Below are 26,983 nucleotides of genomic sequence, written 5' to 3' on the forward strand. Positions count from 1 at the left end.
AAGCAGACAGACCACATTCTTTTGGAATAAAGTATATATATATATCCCCTATTATCAGAGGCAGGCTAGGTAGCAGTAGTACCAAGGTTTTTGAAATGAATAGGATTCAGCTTCTAGCTGTAATGAATAGCTGCGATGTAGCCTCTACTGATAAGGGGCAGGGTCCCAGACAGGGAAAATGACTTCCTTATTACTCTCAGTACTGCAGGTGTTAGGGACGACCCTGGAACCTACTGGATTTGCATAGGTAAACTTACCAGGCAATGCGGACCAGTGAATTCCTAATTCTGTTGGAGGGTAGAATGCTAATGGCCAAAGTAACTTAAGTGTATTAATGTAATTGGACCATCTGGTTTGGATGACAGGTGGGGCCAGAAGATCAAATCTTCAGAAATGTATATCTGTAGTGCCCATGTGATGTAACATCAGAGAGAGGCTAGAATCCTCTATCTCTCTCCCATTATGTGTTGGTTCAATAAAACATCTTTTAACTGCATACTGTCTTTCGCAAGTCTTTGTGTTTGCTGTGTTCAGCTGAATACAAAACTCCCCAGAGGGATACCCCGAGAAATTCCCCTTACATATGGAAAAACTAACTTCCTGATTTTTTTTCCCTTTTATTCTTTTCGACCTTGGTAGTGCCCTGTTTTAGCTTTTCATCGTATCAAGAAAAAGAATCCTTAGCCTCTGGATTCCAAAGCAAATTGTTGCAATGACACCACTGTACCAAATAAGAGTGGGTAAGGGCACTTAACGTGTATTCTTAAAATCCCGTGTGTTTTAGTGGTACATTTAACACTGAATGATGGGGGGTCATTCTGGCTGCATGCAGATCTAGTAGAGTTTACAGCTTGGAATTCCCAGTGGCTCCAGCAAGAGCGCAAAGGGCAATGGGCAAATGGACATTCCTGCCATATTTCCCTTTGCTTGCAGAGAATATGACCTTTATAAGAACAAATGTTGCTCTCGGGTCATCAAAGGATCCTCTGAGCTTCCCCAAATAAACGTTCCCCAATTTCAGTTTTTACATACCACATATTGTACTTTTTGTTTATCTGAATCACCTCAATTAAGTTAAATACACAATAAGTAAACAGCAACACTTACTCATTATTTGCTTCATTTAATTCTGGCACAAAATCAAATACTCTGCCAAAAGTTGAAATTATTTGCTTTATTCCAAGAACTCTGCAACTGAAAGAAGCTGTTTATTTTACTGAGTGATCTCAATTTTATCAAGTAAGAAATCTGCACCACTTACTGGTAGACATATCCCTGGTGAAATGTTTGAAAATTGCTTGTTTAAAATAATCTGGGAGTGGTTAGTTTGTAAATAACTACCTACATAAGAACATAAAAAGGAACGGGAGTAGGCCATTCAGCACATTTGATACTACTATGTGAGACTGTAAAGTTCTGCTGTCTATGATATAACTGGATTTAAAGAAGCTTTCCATACAAAATGGGTACTAGTGGACTGTTGCTAACCATAAGGTCTAAACAATGACACACTGTAATACGGGCTAACCTATTGCCCCAAGTCTTGTTTTTATATAACTTTTAGGAAATGTTCCAGTTCAGTAGAATACATTAGTTGATCCCCTGTGGTGTTACAGACCAAACAGAATTTTGTCTTCTTTGATGTCATTATCGCTGTTTCTCTAATTCATTGTCTCCCTCTGTTTGTTTTCCACATTTTTTGTACTGTTTTCACTATTCACAGCCACTGTAAGGTTAATTTTGGTATCCATTATGTCTGGAAACATGCTGCAAAGATCCACTGGTTGCGTTCTGTCTGAATATTTTCCACTGTAGAGCAGGTGGTAGAGACAACTTTCTGAAAGTGGCAAGAGCTTCATTATTCCTTCATTTGAAGGGGAATTTCACAATAACTTCATTGCACAGTTAATGTAAGCCTTACTTGTGACTAATAAATTAACTTTACTTTACTATAAACTGGATGTTGATAGCTAGCCCATTCACACCCAGCCCCATCAGATGGCTTTAAAACCATTCCAAAAGGCCAAACATTATAAACATTTTAAAAACTGATCTCACGCAACTGAGACAGAAATTGGGATCTGAACAATTGGGCAAAGGACAGGAATCAGCCAATGCTTGCCCTCCTAATTACCTTTGAGTCACCACTCTGGACAACAACACCAATTTATAGTTACATAGTGCCTTTAACATAATGAAACAGCTCAAGAAGCTTTATAAAACAAAGTATAACAGTGAACCACATAATGAGGCATTAGATCAGATGACCAAGTATTTGGTCAAAGATGTAGGTTTTAAGAAATGCCTTAAAGAAGGAACACAAGGTAGAGATGTCATAAAGTATTCCAGAGCTTAGAACGGAGGCAACTGGAGGCACAATGACCAATGGTGGAGCAATTAAAACTGGGCATGCCCAAGAGGCCAGAATTAGAGGAACATAGATATTTTGCAGGGTGGTGGGGTGGAGAAGATTACAGAAATAGGGTGTGGTGAGGAGGTGTGGTGAAAACAAAGATGAAAATTTAAAATCATGGCATTGCTTGAATGGGAGCTAAGGTGGGTCAGCAAGCACAGGGGTAATATAGACGTCCCCTTCGATGGGGGCAACACACTGTCGGATGCACAGTCTTTTGAGTTGAGTCATCATACCCCATCTGCCTGACATTGCAAAATTTCCTGCAGCATTATTCAAAAAGGTGCAGATACTCTCCTGACGTCCTGCCTAAAATTTCTTTCTCAAATAACATAAAAAGGATGTGATTTGTCATTCATTCTGATATTTTGCTCTGTGCAAAGTGGCTGCTGTGTTTGCCTCTCCAATAGTAACCGTCCTTTAAAGGTAATCTGATTTGCTTTGAAACACTTGCGGATGTGAAAAGGCGGTTTTAATTTCTTTGATAGAATAACACTCCAAAAACAAAGTCAGCTTCTTTGGCCGATGAGAAAAAATACAGGAATGTGTTCAAGCAGTGAAAAAAGAGAAATTCAAACCAAATCAAGTAAAGCACATTTTATGTGTAATCAGGAAAGAAATCACCAGTGACTTTGCACTGATACAGTGGGAACAAGTTTTTTTTTGCTCTTTTAAAGGGCTTTCCAAGTTTTATTCCACACAGAAATGTATTTCTAGAATTGCAGCAGTTTTATAAAGTGCACAGAATCGTTGTGTTTTGATAGCAGCTTCCTCTCTGCAAAAGTTTCCAAAACATTGTAATTCCATTCCAGTCTTTAAAAAGAAACAGTCTTAAAATTGTGGTGGTCTCCTAGACACTGCTAATAGATTACCAGGGGTGGGTGTCAACACAAGGTTGCTCAAGCCTTTCATGCCCCTTACAATTCGTGTTTGGTTTTGATATCAACACCAACAGTGAAACTAGTGACATCTTCAGCACAGCAGCTTTATCCCAGTACCTGCATCCCAGCATCTTCGGCACAGTGATTAGCACCGCTGTCTCACTCTGCCAGGGACCCGGGTTCAATTTCCGGCTTGGGTCACTGCGGAATTTGTATGTTCTCCCCGTGTCTGCATGGGTTTCCTCCTGGGTGCTCCAGTTTCCTCCCACAGTCTGAAGGACGTGCTGGTTAGATGCATTGACCATGCTAAATTCTCCCTCAGTGTACCCGAACAGGCATCGGAGTGTGGATACTGGGGGATTTTCACTGTAACTTCATTGCAGTGTTAATGTAAGCCTACTTGTGACGCTAATAAATAAACTTTATAAACTTCATCCCAGCACCGTGGGCTCTTGCTGCGGGCTCGTGTACACTTTCCAGGTGTGGTCGCCGGCGTCCAGCACGATCAGGCTGCCGTCCCCGGTGCAGGCCAGGGCCACAGGACGGACAAGGCCGCTCTCAATGATGGTCCGGCGGTCAGCCTTGTCCACGGTGCCCACACACAGCACGGCGCCTCGGTCCCCGTCTGCCAACAGGACGTTACCCTGACTGTCCACGGCGATGGCGGAGAGGCCGGCGGGAAGGGACGGGCCCGGGCCCAGGCCGTCCATCCGGCGCAGCAGCTGGCCCCGGCTGTCGAAGGTGCTGAGCCGCCGCCCGGGGCCCGGCGCCAGATGCTCCACGACGTGGATGGAGCCGTGCAGCGGGCAGACGGCCACCTCCCGCGGGCGGCACAGCCGCTCGGACAGGCTCTCCCGCCGGAGCAAGGCCCCGCCGTCGGGCAGCCGCAGGGTGAGCCTGAGCAGCGAGCCCCGGGCCCAGTCGGTCAGCAGCAGCACCGCGCCGTCCGCCGAGGCGCTGGCCAGGCCCCAGGGCAGGCCGAAGCCGCCGTGGCTGAGCTGCAGCTCGGGCCGCCCGCCCGCCGCCGCCCGCCAGCCGAACACCTTGAGCGAGGAGTCGCCGGCGTCCGTCACCAGCAGCAGCTGCCCGCCGCCCGCCAGCGCCACGTCCAGCGGGTAGCGGAGCGGCTGCTCCCGGCCTGGGCCTGGCAGCGGGCGGCCTCCCCGCTCGAAGAGGCCCAGCGGCTGCTCGCCGTCCTGAACCACAGCCACGGCCCCCGAGCGGCCGCACACCGCCAGCCCCCGCGGGTTCAGCAGCCGGCCCCAGCCCCCAAAGATGGCGCTCAGCTCGGGCCTGCGGTCTCCTCCTCCTCCTCCCGCCGGCGGCGGCGGCGGCGCTGCCGCGCTGGGCCCGCCGCCCGCTCCGGACAGCAGCTCGGCCAGTTGCAGCAGCGGCAGGCAGTCAGCGGCCTGCGAGAGGGGCCCGCTCCTCCGGCAGAAAGGACACTCGAGTTGCGCGGCCGCCGCCGCCTCCTGGGCCTGCTGTCCCCGGCGGCGGCACAGGGCCGAGGCGCAGTGCCGGCACACGGCGTGGCCGCAGGGCAGAGCGCAGGGGCGGCGGGCCGGGCTGCTGCCGAAGCGCTCGAAGCAGACTTTACACTCGAGCACATTGAGCTCGATGTCCCGGAGCAGGCTGAGGGGCTGCCGCTCAGCCTCAGCGCTGCACATGGCCCTCACTCACCGATCTGCCCGTCACTGGGTCCCCTTCTATCCCCCACAGCAGCTTCAGTCTCTCTCCCTGTCCCCACCTCATTCCCCACTGGGCGAGGAACATCCCACCAAGGAGAATACCCTCAACCAGCAGACCACCCTGCTCACCCCCTCTGTCAATCACTCTCACTCGACATGTCATGACACCATTTAGGGCAGAGAAGAAGGCCGTTTGGCCCATCAAGACTATGCTGGCTTTGAAACTATGAAGAAGTGGGTGGCATAGTGGTTAGCACTGCTGCCTCACAGCGCCAGGGACCCGGGTTCGATTCCGGGCTAGGGTCACTGTCTGTGCAGAGTCTGCATGTTCTCCCTGTGTCTGCACGGGTTTCCTTCGGGTGTTCCGGTTTCCTCCCACAGTCCAAAGATGTGCAGGTTAGGTGGATTGGCAATACTAAATTGTCTCTTAGTGTCAGAGAGATTAGCAGGGTAAATACATGGGGTTACAAGGATAGGGCCTGGGTGGGATTGTGGTCAGTGCAGACTCGATTGGCCTCCTTCTGTACTGTAGGGATTCTCTGTTCTCTCTGATATGAGGCATGAGTTGGCCTTGATAGATTGGGGAGAGTTACTTAAAGTGATGACAGTGGATAGGCAATGGCAAACATTCAAGGAATGCACAGGGGGGAACTGCAGCAACTGTTTATTCCTGTCTGGCACAAAAAGCAAAATGGGTTAGAGGACCAATCCATGGCTTACAAAGGAAATTAGAGATAGTATCTGATCCAAGGAAGAAGCATACAAATTGGCCAAGAAAAATAATAGGTCTGAGGATTGACAGCAGTTTAGAATTCAGTAAAGAAGGACCAAGGGATTGATTAAGAAGGGGAAAATACAGTACAAAAGTAAGGTTTCATAGAATCCCTACCATGCAGAAGGAGGCTATTCGGTCCATCAAGTCTGCACAACTCTTACTCAGGTTTACCCTGGAACTCCACATATTTACGCTACTAATTCAACTATCTTGGGTCTCTAAGGGGCAATTTAGAATGGCCAATCAACCTTTGGACTGTGGGAGGAAACCGGAGCCGCCAGAGGAAACTCACACACACAAAGGGAGAACATGAAAACTCTGCACAGACAGTGACCCAAGCTGGGAATCAAACCCCCGGGTCCTTGGCTGTGAAGCAGCAATGCTAACCACTGTGCCGCCCATTGGCTTCCCATGGAGCAATCCAATGAGTCCTATTAAGTTTAAAGTTTATTTATTAGTGTCACAAGTAGGCTTACATTAACACTGCAATGAAGTTACTGTGAAAATCCCCTAGTCGCCACACTCCGGCGCCTGTTCAGGTACACTGAGGGAGAATTTAGCATGGCCAATGCACCTTAGGTGCGTCTTTTGGACTGTGGAAGGAAACAGGAGCACCTGCAGGAAAGCAAGGGGAGAACGTGCAGACTACCAAGCCAGGAATTGAACCCAGGTTCCTGGCGCTGTGAGGCAACAGTGCTAACCACTGTGCTGCCCCATCCCCTACTCTATCCCAATAGTCAGTCCTGCAAATGTTTATTTATAAAGTGCTGATCAAGTTTCTTTTGAAATCATTGATCGTCTCTGCTTGGGCCACACTGGGAGGCAGCTAGTTCCAAGGCATTACCCTAAAAAAAAGCTTTTCCTAACATTCCACCCTGAATCTATTACCCAAAACTTGAAATCAGTGCACCTTGTGCAATTAGCTAATGAGAACAGCTTGATGAGGTGACTTTGGGTTATATTCTGTAGGAAATTATTAACGGTTGGCTGTCTGCTACTTGTTGAACATGGGTTAGTTGATTTTGGTTGGGTTGGGATCAGATGACCAGAGTGACATTCAGTCACTCAGTTCTGAATTCCCATCAAAGAATGTGTGCCAATATTCCAACTTAGTGTCATGTTCAATGTCCACGTTCACAGAATGACAGAATTGTTACTGTGCAGAACGAGGTGGTTCAGTCCACCGTGTCTGCACTGGCTCTCTGAATGAGCAATTAATTTAGTGTCATTCTACTGCCTTCTCCCCATAATCCTGCACATTATTCAAATAACTGTCTTAAGTCTGTTTTGAATGCCTTGATTGAACTTGTCGCACACACAATTAAAATATATTTCCTTGAAAGGAAAGGATCCAGACCTCCCTGAATGACAAAAGAGATATAAATTAAGATAAAGAAAAACAATGCTGTCTCGCTTGTACAGGTCCCACCAGCCCCCAAACCAGTCCCAATACATCAGAAATCTGATGCCCTCCCTCCTACACCAATTCTCCAGCTACATGTTTAATCGCTCAGCCCTTCTATTCCTATGCTCACTAGCGCATAGCACTGGGAGTAATCCTGACATCACAACTCTTGAGGTCCTGCTTTTTAATTTCCTTCCTAAAATCTACTTTAGGACCTCATCCCTCTTTCTACCCTATGTCACTGGTACTAATTTGGATATGATCTCTGGTTGTTCATGCTGCCCCAGAAGGATGTCCAACTTCTCTGTGACATCCTTGACCCTGGCGCCAAGTTGGCAACATACTATTCTGGAGTCACTTTTACTGCTGATCCCCTGACTATGGAATCCCCATCACTATTGATCTCCCACTTTTCTTTCTCCCATCCAGCTGAACTACCCATGGTCCCACAGACTTGGCTCTGTTTGCACTTCACTGATGAACAATTGCCCTGGCCAGTATCCAAAATAGAAAACTGATTAGCTAGCAAGATAGACTCAGGGAACTCCTGCTCTACCTGCCTCCTGGATCTCAGACTGCCTGGTGTTCACCCATTCTCTCTCTACCTGCTTGCTCTTAATCTGCGGTGTGACCAGCTCCCTAAATGTTCTATCTATATAGTTCTCTGCCTCACGGGTGCACAGCAGTGACTCCAGCCACTGCTCACATTCTGAATCCTGTGACATTTCCTGAAAATGTGTTTATTTAGGACACATGGTGGGCTAATGATGTCCCACATAACACGAGATGTGCAATCCACTTGGCTGAGCTGACCTGCCATACCACAACTTTAAAAACTATTTATTACAATTAAGTAGAATAACTGACCAGTTACTCACCAATCAGCTTCTTCCCCGATAGCAAAGTAAGAGCCAGCTGAGGCTGATGAAAGGTAGAAAATGAAAGGATCACCTTTGTCTCGCTTCAGCAATCTCCAATTTAAGCACTCTAATGCAGCCCAAAGCAGCACTCGTGTGTGGACAATAGCTGCACTGAAGATGGCCTGCTTTTTTATGTTCCCTGATTCAAGCTTCTGAAAACCAGTTTTAATCATAGAAATCATAGAAACCCTACAGTGCAGAAGGAGGCCATTCGGCCCATCGAGTCTGCACCGACCACAATCCCACCCAGGCCCTACCCCCACATATTTACCCGCTAATCCCTCTAACCTACACATCCCAGGACTCTAAGGGGCAATTTTTAACCTGGCCAATCAACCTAACCCACACATCTTTGGACTGTGGGAGGAAACCGGAGCACCCGGAGGAAACCCACGCAGACACGAGGAGAATGTGCAAACTCCACACAGACAGTGACCCGAGCCGGGAATCGAACCCGGGACCCTGGAGCTGTGAAGCAGCAGTGCTAACCACTGTGCTACCGTGCCGCCCAGTCAGTTATATAAGTCAGTTATATAATTAACTAGTTGCTCAGAGAGCTTGTTTAACCCCATTTCAAAGCTGGAATAAAATTTAACTTCTCCCAAAACAAAGAACAACTTTTAGTTAACTGCGAGATAGAAATTGACTTAAATTAACCTTTAAAACTCCCTCAATCACTAAACTTCCAACTTAAGCACTCCAATGTAGCCCAAAGCAGCACTCCAGTGCAGACTATGAAACTGACCGAGTGACAGAAAACATAGAGTAGTATTTAACGGATATTTTTCGGACTCGGAAAGTTTATAGTGGAGATGCCGAGGGAACAGTGATAGGACCCTTGCTCTTCTTGATATGTATTAATGGTCTAGACCTTGGTGTCCTGGTATATGATCACAAAACGTTGGTATGCAGGTAGAGCATATGATTAGGAAGGCAAATGAAATGTTGGCATTTATTGCAAGGCGAATGTAATACAAAAGTGGGGAAGTTTTACTGCAGCCATACAGGGTCTTGGTGAGACCACGTCTGAAATTGTTGGCCTTCTTATTTGAAAAGGATGTAAATGCTTTGGAAGCAGTAGAGATGGTAAACTCGACTAATTCCTGCGATGAGGCTTATTTTGTGAAGAAAGGTTGAACAGGTTGGGCCGATGCCCATTGGAATTTAGAAGACAGAGGTGATCTTATTGAAACATATACTGAGGGGATGTTCCAACTTGTGGGAGAGACTAGAACTAGGGGATACAGTTTAAGATTCACCATCTACAATTTAAGATGGGAGATGAGGAGAAATTTTTCTCTCAAAGGACCTTCAGTCTGTGGAATTTTCTTCTCCAAGAAGCAGTGAAGGCTGGGTCATTGAATTTATTCAAGGCTGAGTTAGAGTTTTGATATCAAGGCAGTCAAGGGTTATGGGGGACACAGAAGGAAAATGGAATTGAGACCACAACTAGATCAGCCATGATTTTATAGAATGATGGGGTAGGCTTGAAAGGCTGAATGGCCTACTTCTGGTCTAAGTTCTATGTTCCATGGTGTACAGTGCATAATTTCAAAATTTGTGGACAAAATACAGAGGCAATATAAAATAGAGTGCAGAGGGATCTGGTTGTGTATATGCGTAAATCATTGAAGTAAACAGGGCAGGTTACAAGATTGGCTAATAAAGCATTTGACATCCAGGTCAGAAACTCCATGGTCTTTTATGAAGTCAGTCTAGACTGTAAGTTTTGCACTTTGAATTTGGCGCGGGTAAGTATAAGATGTTTCACTTCAGATATGATTCAAATGACCCACTAGGGAGTTTTTAATCAAACAAAGTTTATTTATGGACTCTGATTGGTAGAGGCATTGCAATGGAGAATGGGTGGGGGGAAGGCAGTGGTATAGTGGTATTTTCACTGGCCGAGTAATCCGGAGAACCAGGGTAATGGTCTGGGGACCTGGGTTCGAATTCCACATGGCAGATGTGAAATTTTAATTCAATAAAAATCTGGAATTAAAAAAATCTAATGATGACCATGAAACCATTGTTGATTGTCATAAAAACCCATCTGATTCACTAATGTGCTTTAGGGAAGGAAATCTATTGTTCCACCTGGTCTGGCCCACATGTGACCCCAACTCCACAGCAATGTGGTTGACTCTTAATTGCCCTCAGGGATGAGCAATAAATGGTGGTCCAGCCAGCGATGCCCACATCAATGAAAGAATTAAAAAAGTCAGACCTATTTACATGCGTATCACAAGCATAAAAGACAGTGCAATGGAAAATGCACCAGTTATTGGTGACTGACGTTTAGCTGCCAAGCATTGTTTGAAAATTCAAACCAGGCACTTGATTCTGATTGGTCAAGCCATTGACCTGAGGAATGAACCAGTGAATACCTCTTGTCGCCTCATTAGGGAAGGACCAACCACTCAGGCACTTGACTGGACAGCAGCTGGCCTTTATCAGGATCAAGGACCCTGAGGGTGATAGGCCCACCTGCCAAGAGCTGCCAACCAATCAGAGGCCAGGAGCTCTATTGAATGGCAGCGCTACTGGGAATAGGTGGCTGCTGCCAGCACAACATCCACCTGACGCTTAGTTTTGTTGCTGGATCCCAGGTCACAAGTATGATAGTGCGGTCAATAACAAAAGGGCCAGTGAGGCACTAAGTTCCTTTGGACGAGTGAAACGCACACCCCAGGGTTTGCTTGTCATGATCCCCTCATGGCAAGCCTCTGCCCGCAGCAGGGTTAATAACAACAGCAGAGGGATGAGGCCCTTCAGTGGGAATTAATTGGTGGGGAGGTCAGCCACCCAGGGCCTTCTTGCCATAAACTTAACTGGGAGGCAGGGACTCTGCCCTCTCCACAAAACTCATCACAAGGGAGGTCATTAAATTTCAGTGGGATAGTCAAGTTCATTGAGCTGTGCAAAATAGTGACACTTCTGAAAGGAAGAGATAAAGGAGTTAACATTTTATGTGACACAATCTGTTTTATATTTTAATTTGGACATTTTACCATTTGAAAACAAGTATTTTTGAAAAAAAGTGTTTTGGAATATGTTAGATTTCCTGGGAATAAGTTGCTCTGTCACTTCATGTGAACCTGACAAAATATTTATATCAATTTTAAAAATTGAGGGACATGTTAAGGTTTACAAATTCCATTTTAACCACTGACCACAGTCTACTTCGGCACCAGAGATCCAAGCCAAATGATTGGCACCAAACACAGTTCCTTGCCAAATTTATCAAAGCCAAAAACTTCCCACTGCTAAATCTGGCATGGGACCGGGAGAGTGTCTGACTCTGATGAGTCAACATTGGCATGCTATGACTATGTTTTGCATTCAACTGGTAAACCACGAGAAAACTTCTAACTCCAAGATTAGCATCTGGAAAGTGCTGTCCATATAGATTCCTGCCAAGGAACATGCCTGTGTTGTGCATTCTCTAGAAACTCACACTGTTGTTCTTTGCCACGTGCCATTGTGAATTTTCATTCTGCTTCTAAAACCTATCTCTCTCTTGTGGATTCAGAGCTCTCACTAACCTATGACACACATGTCACTCTTCTATCACTCTGTTACTAAAACTAATTTCTGAAAACATAATGAAATAGTACACATTTCTTATGGCAGATTTATTGCATATCAAAATTCATAATTGTAAAAGCATGATTAATTTCTACTTTCAGTTTACAGAGATTTGCACAGGCTAAGTGTAACAGATTCATATCATTTCTGTGTTGCAGTTTTATACATCTGCACTTTAGATATTAAATGGAAAGTGAAAATTTGGACTACTTGGTGGGTACATATTAAAAGGCTGCCTTTTTGAAGCTGTTACAAACGATGGCCATTAACACACTGAACAGTTAGGTACCCCTGTGCTTTCCTCAGCATTTTGCCCACACGCAGTCTGTGTAAGTATAAATGATTGTGGTGCTAGGAAATGTAGAGTGATGCACCACTGAATATGGCAGTAGTGTTTATTTCATCGCTCCACTATAAGAAATAAAACATTATGACAAGGAACCCAGACATATGCTATCATCTGACCAGACCGGTCATAGAGAAGTCTTTCCTCGTGATGCTAGAAAATGGTCTCAGCCCCATGATATGGAAATTATAGTCAAGTACATTTGCAAGATTGCCATCATGAACATTGGCTAATTAGAAAAAAGAGATGATTTAATTTTATAAAATGAATAGAGTCTGTGTTATATGAATACTCAGGAAGAATCTGTCTTCAGTGTAATGAGATGAACTTCCTCAATGAAGGATTTCAGATCCCACGACTCTTGTTTACCAGTCAGTTTGTCAGTTGAGTCCAGCAACTGAACGTTGCAGGCATGACCTGGAAAAGAGGATACCGGTGTTTGCAAACATTAAAACTGATAGGTGTTCTTAGCAGATATTGGCTCTTTACAAAGATTCCCATTGAGATCGTTATGTGAACAAAATTGTAACTGAAGCCACACACGAAATGTTTACAAATGTCACAACAGCTTCCTTTATAAAATTATATTTAGGATATTCTCATGTTATTTTACATTTTCACTTAAGTATTAGATGGTCAGCAGAAGCATGACGTAGATTTGTCAGGGGAGGAGCAGAAAGGCACATTGCTTTGCTGGAGGAGGGACTTGGAAATGCCTCAGATGGGGGGATTTCGCAGCGTCAACCGCATAGCAGGTATGCAGACAGATGTGGGGGCTGAGGTTCCCCATGTGTCTCAAAGGTAAAATTATGGTGCCTGAGTCACTCAGAACATATCTTAGGTTTGATTTGCCACCACCCTGCCTCTCCCCTCCCTGAAACCCCAGCTCTGTGCTGAGTTAGCTGATCTCAAAGATTGGCCACAGTACCTTTGGATTTGAGAAGAGTACAGTTGGCCATGGCTGCTAGTCCTGATCCTTACAGCTGCTAGGAGCCTGTGCATGTTAGAATAGGTGAGAACAGGATTGGACTTGACTTCAAATGCTTTCCATCGTTGAATAGTTTGCTGACACTCATTATTGAGTTGATGTAGGAATACTGATGTTAGCTATTGGAAGGTGAGTGGTGTCGATGGTGCTGTAACCTTGTGAGAGAGTCAACAATTTGCAGGGCTATGGCACAAGACCAAAGGAGTGGGACTAACTGGATAGGTCTTTCAAATGGCCAGCACAGCATGAAGGGCTGAAAGGCCTTTTACACTGTATGAATCTGGGAGAAGAGCAAACGGTGGGTGCAGGGGGATTGAGGAAGGAAAAGAAATGGGGAGAAAAAAGCATGAGGCACCACAACAGGGTCAAAGAATCAGATGCATGAAGTGAGATAGGGAGAGAATGTTTATGTTTAACTTCAGCCTCTTCCAAAAATGTTGTTGATGATTGCTGGTTATGTTTCTTTTGGTCAGCTGGGTGCCTGGGTCACTTTAATGACCCATTACTGTTCTTCAGATTCTTTAAACCAAGCTGATTAAAAATACAGTTTCTGCTTATGGAACATATGAAGGAGTAACCAAGAAGGTAGATGAGGGCAGTGCAGTTGATGTTGTCTACATGGACTTTAGCAAGGTCTTTGACAAGGTACTGCATGGTAGGTTGTTGCATAAAGTAAATCTCACGGGATCCAGGGTGAGGTATCTATATGGATACAAAATTGGCTTGATGACAGAAGCCAGAGGGTGGTTGCTTTTGGAACTGTGGCATCAATAGCCTCATTTCTGTTATAGGTGTTGATGTTGTGCCGAACCTTTTCCGAAACCAAGATCAAGCTATCCCACTCCCTATCATTCTGGTGTGCTCCATGCGCCTATCCAATAACCACTTGAAAGTTCCCAAAGTGTCCGACTCCACTATCACAGCAGGCAGTCCATTCCATACCCCAACCACTCTCTGAGTAAAGAACCTACCTCGTACATCCCTCCTATATCTTCCACCACGAACCTTATAGTTATGCCCCCTGGTAACAGTTACATCCACCCGAGGAAATAGTCTCTGAACGTCCACTCCAGCTATCCCCCTCATCATCTTATAAACCTCTATTAAGTCGCCTCTCAACCTCCTCCGCTCTAAAGAGAAAAGCCCTAACTCCCTCAACCTTTCCTTATAAGACCTACCCTCCAAACCAGGCAGCATCCTGGTAAATCTCCTTTGCACTCTTTCCAGTGCTTCCACATCCTTCTTATAGTGAGGTGACCAGAACTGCACACAATGTTCCAAATGTGGTCTCACCAAGGTCCTGTACAGTTGCAGCATAACCCCACGGCTCTTAAACTCAAACCCCCTGTTAATAAACGCTAACACACTATAGGCCTTCTTCACGGCTCTATCCACTTGAGTGGCAACCTTCAGAGATCTGTGGATATGAACCCCAAGATCTCTCTGTTCCTCCACATTCCTCAGAACCCCATCTTTGACCCTGTAATCCGCATTCAAATTTGTCCTACCAAAATGAATCACCTCGCACTTATCAGGGTTAAACTCCATCTGCTTGCCTGATTATGAAATGCACACTCTCTCCCTACAGTGACACACCCATTTAATCAAGTCTAGACAGTAGAGGTGCAGGTTAGTTACAATTATGGGATGGAGACCTCAGAGTACACGCTGCAGCACTGCTGGAACATAGCTAGTTAAAACAATGAAGCTTATCTGCTTAAAGCTTCTTGCTGCCTATCTAACCAGGACCAGCCCCCCCCTCAAACAGCCCCTAGCTGTTAGGGCACTGCTATACAAGGTGACGTGGAAAAATGAGTTTGAAGAATCTAAATTGTAAGTACCAGGTGATTCCTTCAGGTCCTATTAAAGTCCTAGCTAGTCCATTGTCCTGGAGCCGATGTTCTCAACTGGAGATCCACAAGAAGATTTCAAGGAATCTCGATTTTTTGATTTGATTTATTATTGCCACATGTATTAGTATGCAGTCAAAAGTATTTGTTTCTTGCATGCTATGCAGACAGAGCATACTGTTCATAGAGTACATAGGGGAGGAGGAAAGGAGAGGGTGCAGAATATAGTGTCACAGTCATAGCTAGGCTGTAGAGGAAGATTAATTTAATATATGGTAGGTCCCTTCAAAAGTCTGATGGCAAATTTTTTTTTACATGAATCAAAGCTGGTGTTTAATATCAGTGATCAGACCCAGAATGGTGCTGCCACTGAGTGGCACTCCCAAGAACTGCAGGCACTGTATAAATCATAGAAGCCCTAGAGTATAGAGGGAGGCCATTCGGCCCATCGAGTCTGCACCAAACATAATCCCACCCAGACCCTTTTTCCGTAACCCCTCATACTTACCCTGCTAGTCCCTCAATACTAGGGTCAATTTTGCATGGCCAATCAATCTAACCCACACATCTTTGGCCTGAGGGAGGAAACCGGAGCACCCGGAGAAAACCCATGCAGACACGGGGAGAACATGCAGACTCCACACAGACAGTGACCCGAGGCTGGAATTGAACCCTGGCCCCTGGCGCTGCGCAGCAGCAGTGCTAACCATTGTGCCACCGTGCTGCCCCATAGTGGCATTCGGATAAAGATCTTACACTGAGTGTAGTTGTAGGCTCTGATTAATTCACTAAATTGGAGTGTTCCTCGCCCTGAACTACACAGGTAGAGAACTGATGCATGAACGTTTCTGCTATGTGATTGCCACTACTGGAGAAAGAGAAGCAGATTAAACTGTTGCTCAGGTTCATCCATCATGTGTTTCTCGTTGTCACAGGTAGCTTCTGCCTTTAATGCAAACCTTCAGCAACAGAACATCAGGTTTTACAGTCACCAAATGATGAAAATCCATTTCACACAACTCTTCAAGCTCTCAAATAAAGAAATGCAGAACAAGAGCCTCCAACCCCAGTGGCCCCTTGGAATCAATATTAAATGTATTGTGAATGTTAGGACAGTTACACAAAGAAACATGCTCAGGGACAGTAATGCAAGATTTCAAACACCTTAGTTGCTTTTGGAACTGTGGCATCAATAGCCTCATTTCTGTTATAGGTGTTGGGTGTGGTTTGGTATGTTTAAGGTATTGGTTTTAGGTAGTTCAACAGTAAGTATTTATGAACCTACTAGAAACTATATATTTTGGTACAGTAAAGGTCCAAGCTAGGATTTGTCTCCATGCTCGCTTCCACACATGGCTCTGACCAATACGACACTGAACCTTGGGTGCGGGTCATGTCTTCTCTTAAATCACCATGTAGGTGATACTGCACTTAGTCCTAGAACAGAGCTGAGGAAGGGGGCAATGGACAGATCAACGGTTCCAGTAAAGCAGTGTCAAGAAAAACATAAGATCCATAAATGGCTTCCAACTCCAACATGCAGATCTTATTGACCTGGCTGCAGACAACTGAGGTGTACATTGACAGAGCCAGGGGTTGCAGACTTGTGTTCAAGTGTCTGTCCCATAGGAGTTTATCCCAAGTAGCTGCCAGACTGATTCCCAATACAGAGCACTGGGATGGTGCTTGCTATTTTAAAAAAGTTGTGAGGTATTGCCTCCAGCAGTCATCCTCCCTGATCTTAGAATTTCCCTTTAACTGCGTGTGCGGTTGCAAAGGGCTGATGGCAGGACGTCAGACACTTTGATGTCCAAATCCAGATCCAATTGCCACTTCTCCATGGATCACAAAGTCCCATATCGGGAGTTGAATAAAACAGAAGTATATGGGCCAAGAGACATGAGGCTATGATATGGAGTCTCCCTCTCTGTCACTCAGTCAGTCCACAGTAAGAAGTCTCACAACATCAGGTTAAAGTCCAACAGGTTTATTTGGTAGCAAAAGCCACCAGCTTTCAAAGCGCTGCTTTTGAAAAGAAGCAGCGCTTCGAAAGCTTGTGTGGCTTTTGCTACCAAATAAACCTGTTGGACTTTAACCTGGTGTTGTGAGACTTCTTACTGTGCTTACCCCAGTCCAACGCTGGCATCTCCACATCACTCAGTCAGTCACCAGCCAATGAAGCTCGAAGCCTTTCTTCCCTGATTCACTTCATGGACGACGCAAATTTCATACATCTTTTACAGTGGAAACTTTGAGTCGGGCGGGGGTGGGGGTGGGGGTGGGGGTTTGACTTGGGCAAGTGGCAAAGCAGTGGCAAACCATCTGGTTCCCTCGACCATGAGGCGGGAGAGGTTTCAAATAGGACTCATTTACATGCCCTTATTTTTAGATTCCAACTCAAAACTGGTGCAAATAATAAGCAACAGGAAGCTTACTTTCTGCTCTTCCTGGGACATAAGAAACCAGTAAAAATTAAGGCGCAGATTAGATCTTTGTGGCTGCCAGCTTTTGCTGGTGGGCCTGGTGTTCTATTTCAGGTAGCTGGGCGGTGAAGCACAGAACTGGAGCCTATTCTTCATACATTTAGAAACTTGTATTTACAGGGTCATATGTTACAAACATGCACTTCCAAATCCAACAATTACAGTTTCAGTTTGCTATGTAGAGGAGAATCAGCGAATCCCCAGTTAATACCCACCATCTGAATACAATGAACCACTTAATTTAACATCCAATTAATACCTGGGACCATGCAGGCTGCACTTGGTTGCATGCCGTGCACATCCAAATGATGTAAACAGGGTTCAAATTGCCATTTAAATTAGACCCCCACTAATCTAGGGCACACAACCTTCTTGTGCCTGAAAGCAAGTGAGTAAAAACATTGAGGTGAGGACTAGGGGGGTGGATTAATCAGAAACAATTGAAGGGGGTTAAGATCAGCCCCATACCCTGTTGCATGCCTTGGTATTCTAAACTGCAGAAGAGAATAGTTTGTACACATTGCGCATGCCACTAACCTCTACTCAGATTTGCTGCTATTACACATAGACAAACTAGGTCTGAGTATTCCAGCAATCATTCAATTGCTGAAATCATCAACTTTTCATTTGCACGAATGTGAGAAAGACCGGCTGTATACTCAGGCTGTATATGATTTTAGCTGTCCATCAGCCAACTCAGCTGACTTCCAGTGCTGACTCTGACTCAGTATTAAGTCCTGCTTTTTAATGTGCTGCAGATTGGGGGAACACAGCATACACTGTGGTGCTTTTGGAACTTTCCAATGGCAGCTGGATTATCAGTAGCGGCAGAATCAATACGTTTAAACAGTGAGTCCACCTGAATCAACTGTTGAGTGGCATGGGGAGAGACTGTCTCCTCCATTGGCTGCAGTTAGAGCATCGATCAGAGAGGACATTAAAAAATTGTAATGTTAAATGGAGGCTATCTATCCTGAAAACATGAAAACTGTCGAAACCCCGACACAACCTCGCCAGAAAAACAGTGCATAATGACAAGCAACAGTAAGGTCCTTCGCATTGTTGAAATGGCATTGTGAGGCAGTGCAGTTTTAAATGAGATTTTTGTACATTTCTGAAGCTGAACACATGTTAAAATTTATAAACGTGCTTTGAAAGACGCAATAAAAATAAACTCACCGTACAAACCCCGAGTTTCAGCTTCTGAGATCTTGGGTGGCATACCTATGAACGCAAAACGCGTCACCAGTTCAAAATGTTTAAGCAATTTTAAAACAAATACAGATTATTGAAGAAAACATCAATGAATGATTCAAGTCAGACAGGGGAGGAGAATCGAAAATAAAGAAGGTTATAATGTCTCCGAGTCAGACAGATCCCCTCTATTTTATTCCATAGGCTATGAACTAAGCTGTTTATTAAGTGTGTTTTCTTTCTATAAACTGAGTGCCCATTTTCTTAGATCATAAATACCCCAAGAACTGTAAGAAACAGGAGCAAGAGCCGAACTTCAACATCAGTTGCACCTTCCAGTCCTATTCCCTGACTGCTGAGTCCTTACTGTCCAAATTCTATCAAGCTTAATATTGAACATACTCTATGAGTGAACATCCACAATTCTCTGGGATAGAGAATTCCTAAAGAATCACAATCCTCAAAGTGAAGACATTTCTCCTCATCTCAGTCTAAATTGGTTCACCCTTATCCTAACATTATAACCCCTGTTATGGACTCTCTAAGCAGGGGAAGCAGCCTTTCAGCATCAGCCATTTCAATGAGATCACCTTTGATTCTTCTAAATTCTAGAGACTATTGGCCCATTCTCAAAGAACAGCCCTCACCTCTCAGAAATCAAGCTAAAAAGAGAGCAACTGGAATGAAAGAAAAGGTAACTGTAAGAAATTGGGGTCTTGAATAAACAGGTATTTTCTGCAGAATATAATACCCCTTAAAAAGCTTACTAAAAAAGCACAATTTTTAAGCACAGTCTGTCGAAACAGGCAAGGTCACCTAGTCCAGGCTGCCATGTTGATATTCCTAAATTGTTAAGATAGTATTCTGTGTACCCCTTCATCTATGTAATTGTTTAGAAAGAACCATGATATGACCCTCAGCAGGATATAAAGTACAAATCTGACCTTGAGCAGGGTAATGCATGAAATGGGTGGTGACCACCCTGACATTTTGAGTGCTTGAGTAAGCTACCAGCTCTCCAAAAAACTGTATATAAGGGGACGTCTTGCAGAGGGATCATATACTGGTAAGGTGCTGGTGACGTGACAGTGTTCATTGGACAGCTCATTCTGGGCAAGTCAAAGTGTGGAAATTCGGTACAACAGTTGTGAAAATTAAAGTTCCATAATTGTCAAATGAAAACACTGTCAAGTAATGGAAAATGCTAATCTGCATATGAGGCCTTCAGTGAAGCCAATGCTTGCGTATTTAGGATAAACGGCTAATCTTTACCTTTTGTAAGTCCCGTAAACATTCCATTCCCAACCTTCACCAGAGGATGGAAAATAAGACAATTCCATAACAAAATACCAAGGGGAAGAAAAGGGAACATATTATGCTAATGAAGGATTAGCAGGAAACAGTTTTCTATTGGATAAGAAAGGACAAAAAGCTATGCATGGTTGGTGCTTATGTATGCAAATGAAGGATTAGAAAGTTGCTCGTTTCTCAGTTGCTGTAATTAACTATAACTGCTAAATTGTTATAACTGCTAAATCAACACACACTGTGCTATGTGTTTGTCTGGCGCCTGGGATCTCGATTTTATAGGTCGTATACTTCTTCTGTCTATTTAGTTACTGCATCACATCAAAACTGTTGTTTCTTCATAAACCATTTTAAAATTACATATGACTAGTTGACTGCCTATTTAAGTATCTGTGGCCCCGAACTCCTAGATCTTACAGACTTGTATTTATATTGTGCTTTTCATGATCGCAGGATGTATCAAAGTGGTTTACAGCCAATTAAGTACTTTAAGTAGTCACTGTTGTGACATAAGAAATGGGACAGCCAATTTGCACACAGCAAACTCCCACATACAGCAATGTGATAAAGATCAAGTAACCTGTGACCATTTATTGAACATCCATTGCTCCTCCTCCAAGGCAAGTATATCCTTCATTAGGTGAGGAGACTAAAACAGTACCCAATGTTCAATATTGACTCCAGACCCCATGAAGTATCATGGCATCAAACGTGCGAAAGGAGACCTTCTACCACCCTCCCCCTGCTGACGAATCAGTACTTCTCCATGGTGAACACCATTTGGAAGAAGCACTGAGTGTAGCAAGGGCACAAGAATGTATTCTGGATGAGCAACTTCAGTGTCCCTCTCAAAGAGTCATAGAAACCCTACAGTACAGTACAAAGTGACTTGCTAGCACCACTACTAATCAATTTGGCTAAGTCTTGAAGGACATATCTGGCAGCAGCTGGTGATAGAACCAAGAGGGAAAACCTCCTAAATCTTGTTTTCACCAATTTACCTGTCACAGATGCTTCTGACCACAACAGTATTAGCGGAAGTGATGACCACACAATCCTTGTGGAGAAGAAATTCCATCTTCACATTGAGGATACCACCCATTATGCTGTGTGGCATTACCATTGTGCTAACTCAGATAGATTCAGATCTAAAAATTCAAGACTGGGCACCATGAGGCTCTGTGGGTCATCATAGCAGAAACTATAACCACATTTATTTTGGTCATCTTTTGCTGGTTTTTAAAATGTTCCCAATCCTCTGGCTTACCACTAATCTTTGCTTTACTATAAGGGGCAAATCCATTCAATTTGTCTCTTATATTCCATGTCCTTGTGTAAAGAATGCTGATTATTTGCTTCCCTAACCTGTCCTTCAGCTCCCATGTTTTAATCCCACGTTTCCTATTTCTCATGTCTAGTTTAATCATTTTACATTTTTTCATTTTCCTTTTATCTGACTTGCCTAAATGCAATTTCTGATGTCCCCTACTCTTTCATTTTTATTCATAGAAATCATAGAAACCCTACAGTGCAGAAGGAGGCCATTCGGCCCATCGAGTCTGCACCGACCACAATCCCACCCAGGCCCTCCCCCCACATATTTACCCGCTAATCCCTCTAACCTACGCATCCCAGGACTCTAAGGGGCAACTTTTAACATGGCCAATCAACCTAACCCACACATCTTTGGACTGTGGGAGGAAACCGGAGCACCCGGAGGAAATAATTAAATTATTATTAATACTACCTTTTCTATCCAAGTCCTCCACAACCCCCAAATCCTCTCCAACCCTCCTCACCTCATCTCTCACCCTAACTCTAATCCTCTCTTACACTCATCTCTCACTCCTACCCCCCTCTCTCACCCCTCAATTCTCATCCTCCCTCATCCCTCACACCCTTCTCTCAACATTCATCCTCTTCTCTCCACTCCCATACTTTGTCTCTCTCACTCCCCAATCCCTCTCTCACCCTCCCAAATCCCCCATCCGCTCTCACACCCCACCTCCTCCTCACCCCACCCCCGTTCTCTCAGCTCCACCCACTCTCTCACCCCAACCTTCCTCTTTTACCCCCACCACCTCCTCTCATCTCCCAAACCTCTCTCACCATCCTTCCCACACCCCCCATCATCCATTTGCTGGTTTGAAATCCTCATGCCCACCCTACTTATCCTTTCCTCTGGAATCCTGTTCCTAACCCAGAACAGGTGAAGCCATCCCAATGGTACAGTTCCTTCCTGTCCCAGTACTGGTACCAGTGTTCCATTAAATAGATCCCATCTTTCCCACACATTCACCTGTTTAACATTTTAATTACAATATCCCGTATAACAACCTATTATATTTTGCTTCCACTCCTCTTCCCCCTTTTAGACAATCTTTGGCTCCATGGTGCCATGGTCTACATTCTGGATGTTCTTCCAATAGTCTTCATCCAAATCCCCACAGATAGTGAATACATTGTACATGTTGAATAGGATCGATTTTGATGGGCCCCGGTTCTCTCTTATCCAAGTTGCCCTCACACTGTGCACTATCAATCACACCAACCCCATTCTGAACATGCACCTCCACCGAGGTGTGACTAAAGTCTGCATCAAACTGTCCAGATTCTGCTTCCCCTCCCTTATGTATTGACGCATCTGCAACTCACGCTCAGCTCAAAGGCTGAGCTGAGAGATTCAAGATGGCAGACATCTGCTGCAGATGTGTTCACTCGGAACAATCTCACAGACACATCCGACTTTGCCATATAAGTCTTTATCATTTGTAGCCAATTTTTAGCCTGTTGTGAACTTTTCTCTTTTTCTGCAAATACTAACTTGTCATAAACACCAAAACACTGAATAATATTTTAAAATACTTTATGCCCCAATGTTACATAAGCATTGGAGTCAAAAAGCAGCACTTCCTTCTCCTTCAGCAACAGGTTTCCACTTTTGGACTCTTGTTTATGCTGCTTCAGTTCTGTGTTGTATGCCAATCACGCTCAAAATGCAAAACAGTAAACATGTATACTTATATAGTCTAATAGGGACACCGGGCTCCAGTCTAATAGGGACAGCAGGCCCCAGTCTAATAGGGACACCAGGCTCCAGTCTAATAGGGACACCGGGCTCCAGTCTAATAGAGACACCAGGCCCCAGTCTAATAGGGACACCGGGCTCCAGTCTAATAGGGATACCAGGCCCCAGTCTAATAGGGACACCAGGCCCCAGTCTAATAGGGACTGCAGGCCCCAGTCTAATAGGGACACCAGGCCCCAGTCTAATAGAGACACCAGGCCCCAGTCTAACAGGGACACCAGGCCCCAGTCTAATAGGGACACCAGGCCCCAGTCTAATAGGGACACCGGGCCCCAGTCTAACAGGGACACCAGGCCCCAGTCTAATAGGGACACCAGGCCCCAGTCTAATAGGGACACCAGGCCCCAGTCTAATAGGGAAACCAGGCCCCAGTCTAATAGGGACACCAGGCCCCAGCCTAGTCTAATAGGGATACCAGGCCCCAGTCTAATAGGGACACCAGGCCCCAGTCTAATAGGGACACCAGGCCCCAGTCTAATAGAGACACCAGGCTCCAGTCTAATAGGGAAACCAGGCCCCTGTCTAATAGGGACAGCAGGCCCCAGTCTAATAGGGACACCGGGCTCCAGTCTAATAGGGACACCAGGCCCCAGTCTAATAGGGACACCGGGCTCCAGTCTAATAGGGACAGCAGGCCCCAGTCTAATAGGGACACCGGGCTCCAGTCTAATAGGGATACCAGGCCCCAGTCTAATAGGGACACCGGGCTCCAGTCTAATAGGGACAGCAGGCCCCAGTCTAATAGGGACACCAGGCTCCAGTCTAATAGGGACACCGGGCTCCAGTCTAATAGAGACACCAGGCCCCAGTCTAATAGGGACACCAGGCCCCAGTCTAATAGGGACACCAGGCCCCAGTCTAGTCTAATAGGGATACCAGGCCCCAGTCTAATAGGGACACCGGGCTCCAGTCTAGTCTAATAGGGACACCAGGCCCCAGTCTAATAGGGACTGCAGGCCCCAGTCTAATAGGGACACCGGGCTCCAGTCTAATAGGGATACCAGGCCCCAGTCTAATAGGGACACCAGGCCCCAGTCTAGTCTAATAGGGACACCAGGCCCCAGTCTAATAGGGACTGCAGGCCCCAGTCTAATAGGGACACCGGGCTCCAGTCTAATAGGGACACCAGGCCCCAGTCTAATAGGGACACCAGGCCCCAGTCTAATAGGGACACTAGGCCCCAGTCTAATAGGGACACCAGGCCCCAGTCTAATAGGGACACCGGGCTCCAGTCTAATAGAGACACCAGGCTCCAGTCTAATAGGGACAGCAGGCCCCAGTCTAATAGGGACACCAGGCCCCAGTCTAATAGAGACACCAGGCCCCAGTCTAATAGAGACACTGGGCTCCAGTCTAATAGGGACACCGGGCTCCAGTCTAATAGGGACACCAGGCCCCAGTCTAATAGGGACACCAGGCCCCAGTCTAATAGGGACACCAGACTCCAGTCTAATAGGGACACCAGACTCCAGTCTAATAGGGACAGCAGGCCCCAGTCCTTCAGGGGCCCCAGTCTCTCAGGGACACCAGGGTAGGGCCCAGACTCACACAGAGTCCCCTGTCCCAGGCCCAAGGGAATCGGAAAAAGGAATGACTGTAGACCTTAGTATCCAGGGGAGGCCATTCAGCCCCTCGAGCTGCTTCCCCATCCGGTGAGGTCAGGGTTGAACTGCCTTTCAACACCATCCATCTCTGGTTGAGATTAGTCCTGAATCCTCATATCCACAGTGGTGAGCGGTTAGCAGGAGAAGGGGGGGGGCGCGGGGGGTAGTGTGGGGGCGGGGGGGTCTACTTTGAGGATCTGCGGGCGTTGGAGAATCCCCCAGTGAACCCGTCACTCCTTCCCCACTCTGGTCCCCGGATCCGGCAATTCCTGCCCTGAACACCCACCCACCACCCCCGCCCCCACCCCCTGCCTCCCGCCCCCACCCCCCGCCCCCACCCCACGCCCCCACCTCCCAACTCCCCGCCCCCACCCCCCACCCCCACTCCCCACCCCCACCCCCGCCCCCACCCCCGCCCCCACCCTCACCCCCACCCTCACCCCCCCCTGCCCCCACCCCCCCGCCTCCGCCCCCGCCCCCGCCCCCGCCCCCACCCCCACTCGGGGTTAGTATTGGATTGGAGGAAGGCGGAGAGGTGGCATTCCCAGCTTGCTCCCTCCTCCCCCCGTGCTGGGGCCTGTCCGGGGATCTCCGGCAAGGGAGAGGGGACAAGCTGGGAACGCCGCCTCGACACTGTGCCCTCTCAAACCTCAAGCAGACCCCAACCCTAACCCGAGTGTTAAATCTCCCTGGGGAGCATTCCCAGGATTCTGGGCTCCCGGTCCCCGCCCGTGATCCACATCCTGATCTCAGGCCGGAGACGGCCTCCGTGCAGAGACTCTGGGGGCGAAATCCTCCTGTTCCGACTGCCACGGGCATCGTAACGGTGGTGGGGGGGTGGGGGGGTGGGGAGGGGGGGGGGTGGTGGCAGACCATGCCATGGTCCGTTGACCTGGGGGTGGGAATTTCTGGCCTGGGGGGGCGAGCTCTGCTGAAAAACCCCACCCTGGGTGAGGGGCGGCCCCCGCCACTTGTGATTCCTTCTGTGGTCGGACAGCCGGCCCTCGCACTCCAGGCCGCAGAGGTGTCTGGGTCAGCCTGAGGGAGTCTCTGGCGACCATCGCACTGGGTGAGTTCTATCCCCCTCCCCTCAGTGAGTGACTCCGGAACCGGATGACATGGATCCCAATACCTCCCGGTGAAGCGTCTGATTTCTCCCTCCAAAAACAGCGAGGTTATGTTGCAGCTGTATAAGGTGCTGGTGAGGCCACACCTAGAGTACTGTGTACAGTTTTGGTCTCCTTACTTGAGAAAGGATATACTGGCACTGGAGGGGGTGCAGAGGAGATTCACTCGGTTGATTCCGGAGTTGAGAGGGTTGGCTTATGAGGAGAGACTGAGTAGACTGGGGCTATACTCATTGGAATTCAGGAGAATGAGGGGGGGATCTTATAGAAACATGTAAGATTATGAAGGGAATAGATAAGATAGAAGCAGGGAAGTTGTTTCCACTGGCGGGTGAAACTCGAACTCGGGGGCATGGCCTCAAAATAAGGGGAAGCAGATTTAGGACTGAGTTGAGGAGGAACTTCTTCACACAAAGGTTTGTGAATCTGTGGAATTCCCTGCCCAGTGAAGCAGTTGAGGCTACCTCATTGAATGTTTTTAAGGCAAGGATAGATAGATTTTTGAACAGTAAAGGAATTAAGGGCTATGGTGAGCGGGCGGGTAAGTGGAGCTGAGTCCACGAAAAGATCAGCCATGATCTTATTGAATGGCGGAGCAGGCTCGAGGGGCCGTATGGCCTACTCCTGCTCCTAGTTCTTATGTTCTTATGTTCTTATATCTAAGCGAGTAACTATTTATCTCTCCACAGATGCATGTTTTCTGCTGGATGGTTCCAACATTTTCTGTCTTTATACTTACATCCAAGTAGATTTGGAACATAAAAAATGTCTAGAGCCATAACTTACCATTATAATCACTGTTAGTGCAGACTAAAGTGTCCAGAAGGTATTGACATCCATTGGCCATGAGAGTTATCATCAGTTTGCTATAACTGAAACAGACAAGAATTAAAACAACGGCCACACGCATCAATCTTCTTTGTTATCACACAAGACCTTAATAAGGATTTCTCACCTTTTTGTTTTTGAGGCCCCCTCGCTCCCATGTTATAAAAAAATATTACGGGACCTCCTGTAGTAATATGCCATTGGCGATGCCTCTATCAATCATGTCCACTTGCCAACCAATCAGTCCTGTCCCCTCATACAGTATAAATTTGTTGATTTTGCTTACATTGTATTCTTACCATTCTCTTGGTGACTTTAAAATGAAAATCTCTGACAAAAAAAGTCTATTTTTTTCAGCAATTTGATGATATATAAAATGTGAGGTTATCCACTTTGGTAGGAAGAATAGAAAAATAGAATATTATTTAAATGGAAAAACACTACAAAATGCTACAGTACAAAGGGGCCTGAGAGTCCTTCTTCATGAATCACAAAAA

General features: G+C 46.1%; 2 protein-coding genes across 2 annotated transcripts; both read right to left on the reverse strand.

Moving 5' to 3' along the window:
* Nucleotides 1-3,599: 3,599 nt before the first annotated feature.
* On the reverse strand, nt 3,600-5,060 carry LOC144511550 (E3 ubiquitin-protein ligase NHLRC1-like). Its single transcript, XM_078241906.1, has one exon. The coding sequence runs from the start codon at nt 4,959-4,961 to the stop codon at nt 3,726-3,728; it is 1,236 nt and encodes a 411-aa protein (XP_078098032.1). The 5' UTR covers nt 4,962-5,060; the 3' UTR covers nt 3,600-3,725.
* A 6,642-nt stretch (nt 5,061-11,702) lies between these two features.
* LOC144481042 (putative thiopurine S-methyltransferase) lies at nt 11,703-26,709 on the reverse strand. Its single transcript, XM_078200690.1, has 4 exons — nt 26,663-26,709; nt 26,445-26,530; nt 18,517-18,561; nt 11,703-12,433 (listed from the first exon to the last, which is right to left on the reverse strand). The coding sequence occupies exons 1-4, from the start codon at nt 26,707-26,709 to the stop codon at nt 12,309-12,311; spliced, it is 303 nt and encodes a 100-aa protein (XP_078056816.1). The 3' UTR covers nt 11,703-12,308.
* Between the last annotated feature and the right edge of the window lie 274 nt (nt 26,710-26,983).

This window comes from Mustelus asterias, chromosome 2, assembly GCF_964213995.1.
Source record: "Mustelus asterias chromosome 2, sMusAst1.hap1.1, whole genome shotgun sequence".
Taxonomy (NCBI): Eukaryota; Metazoa; Chordata; class Chondrichthyes; order Carcharhiniformes; family Triakidae; genus Mustelus; species Mustelus asterias.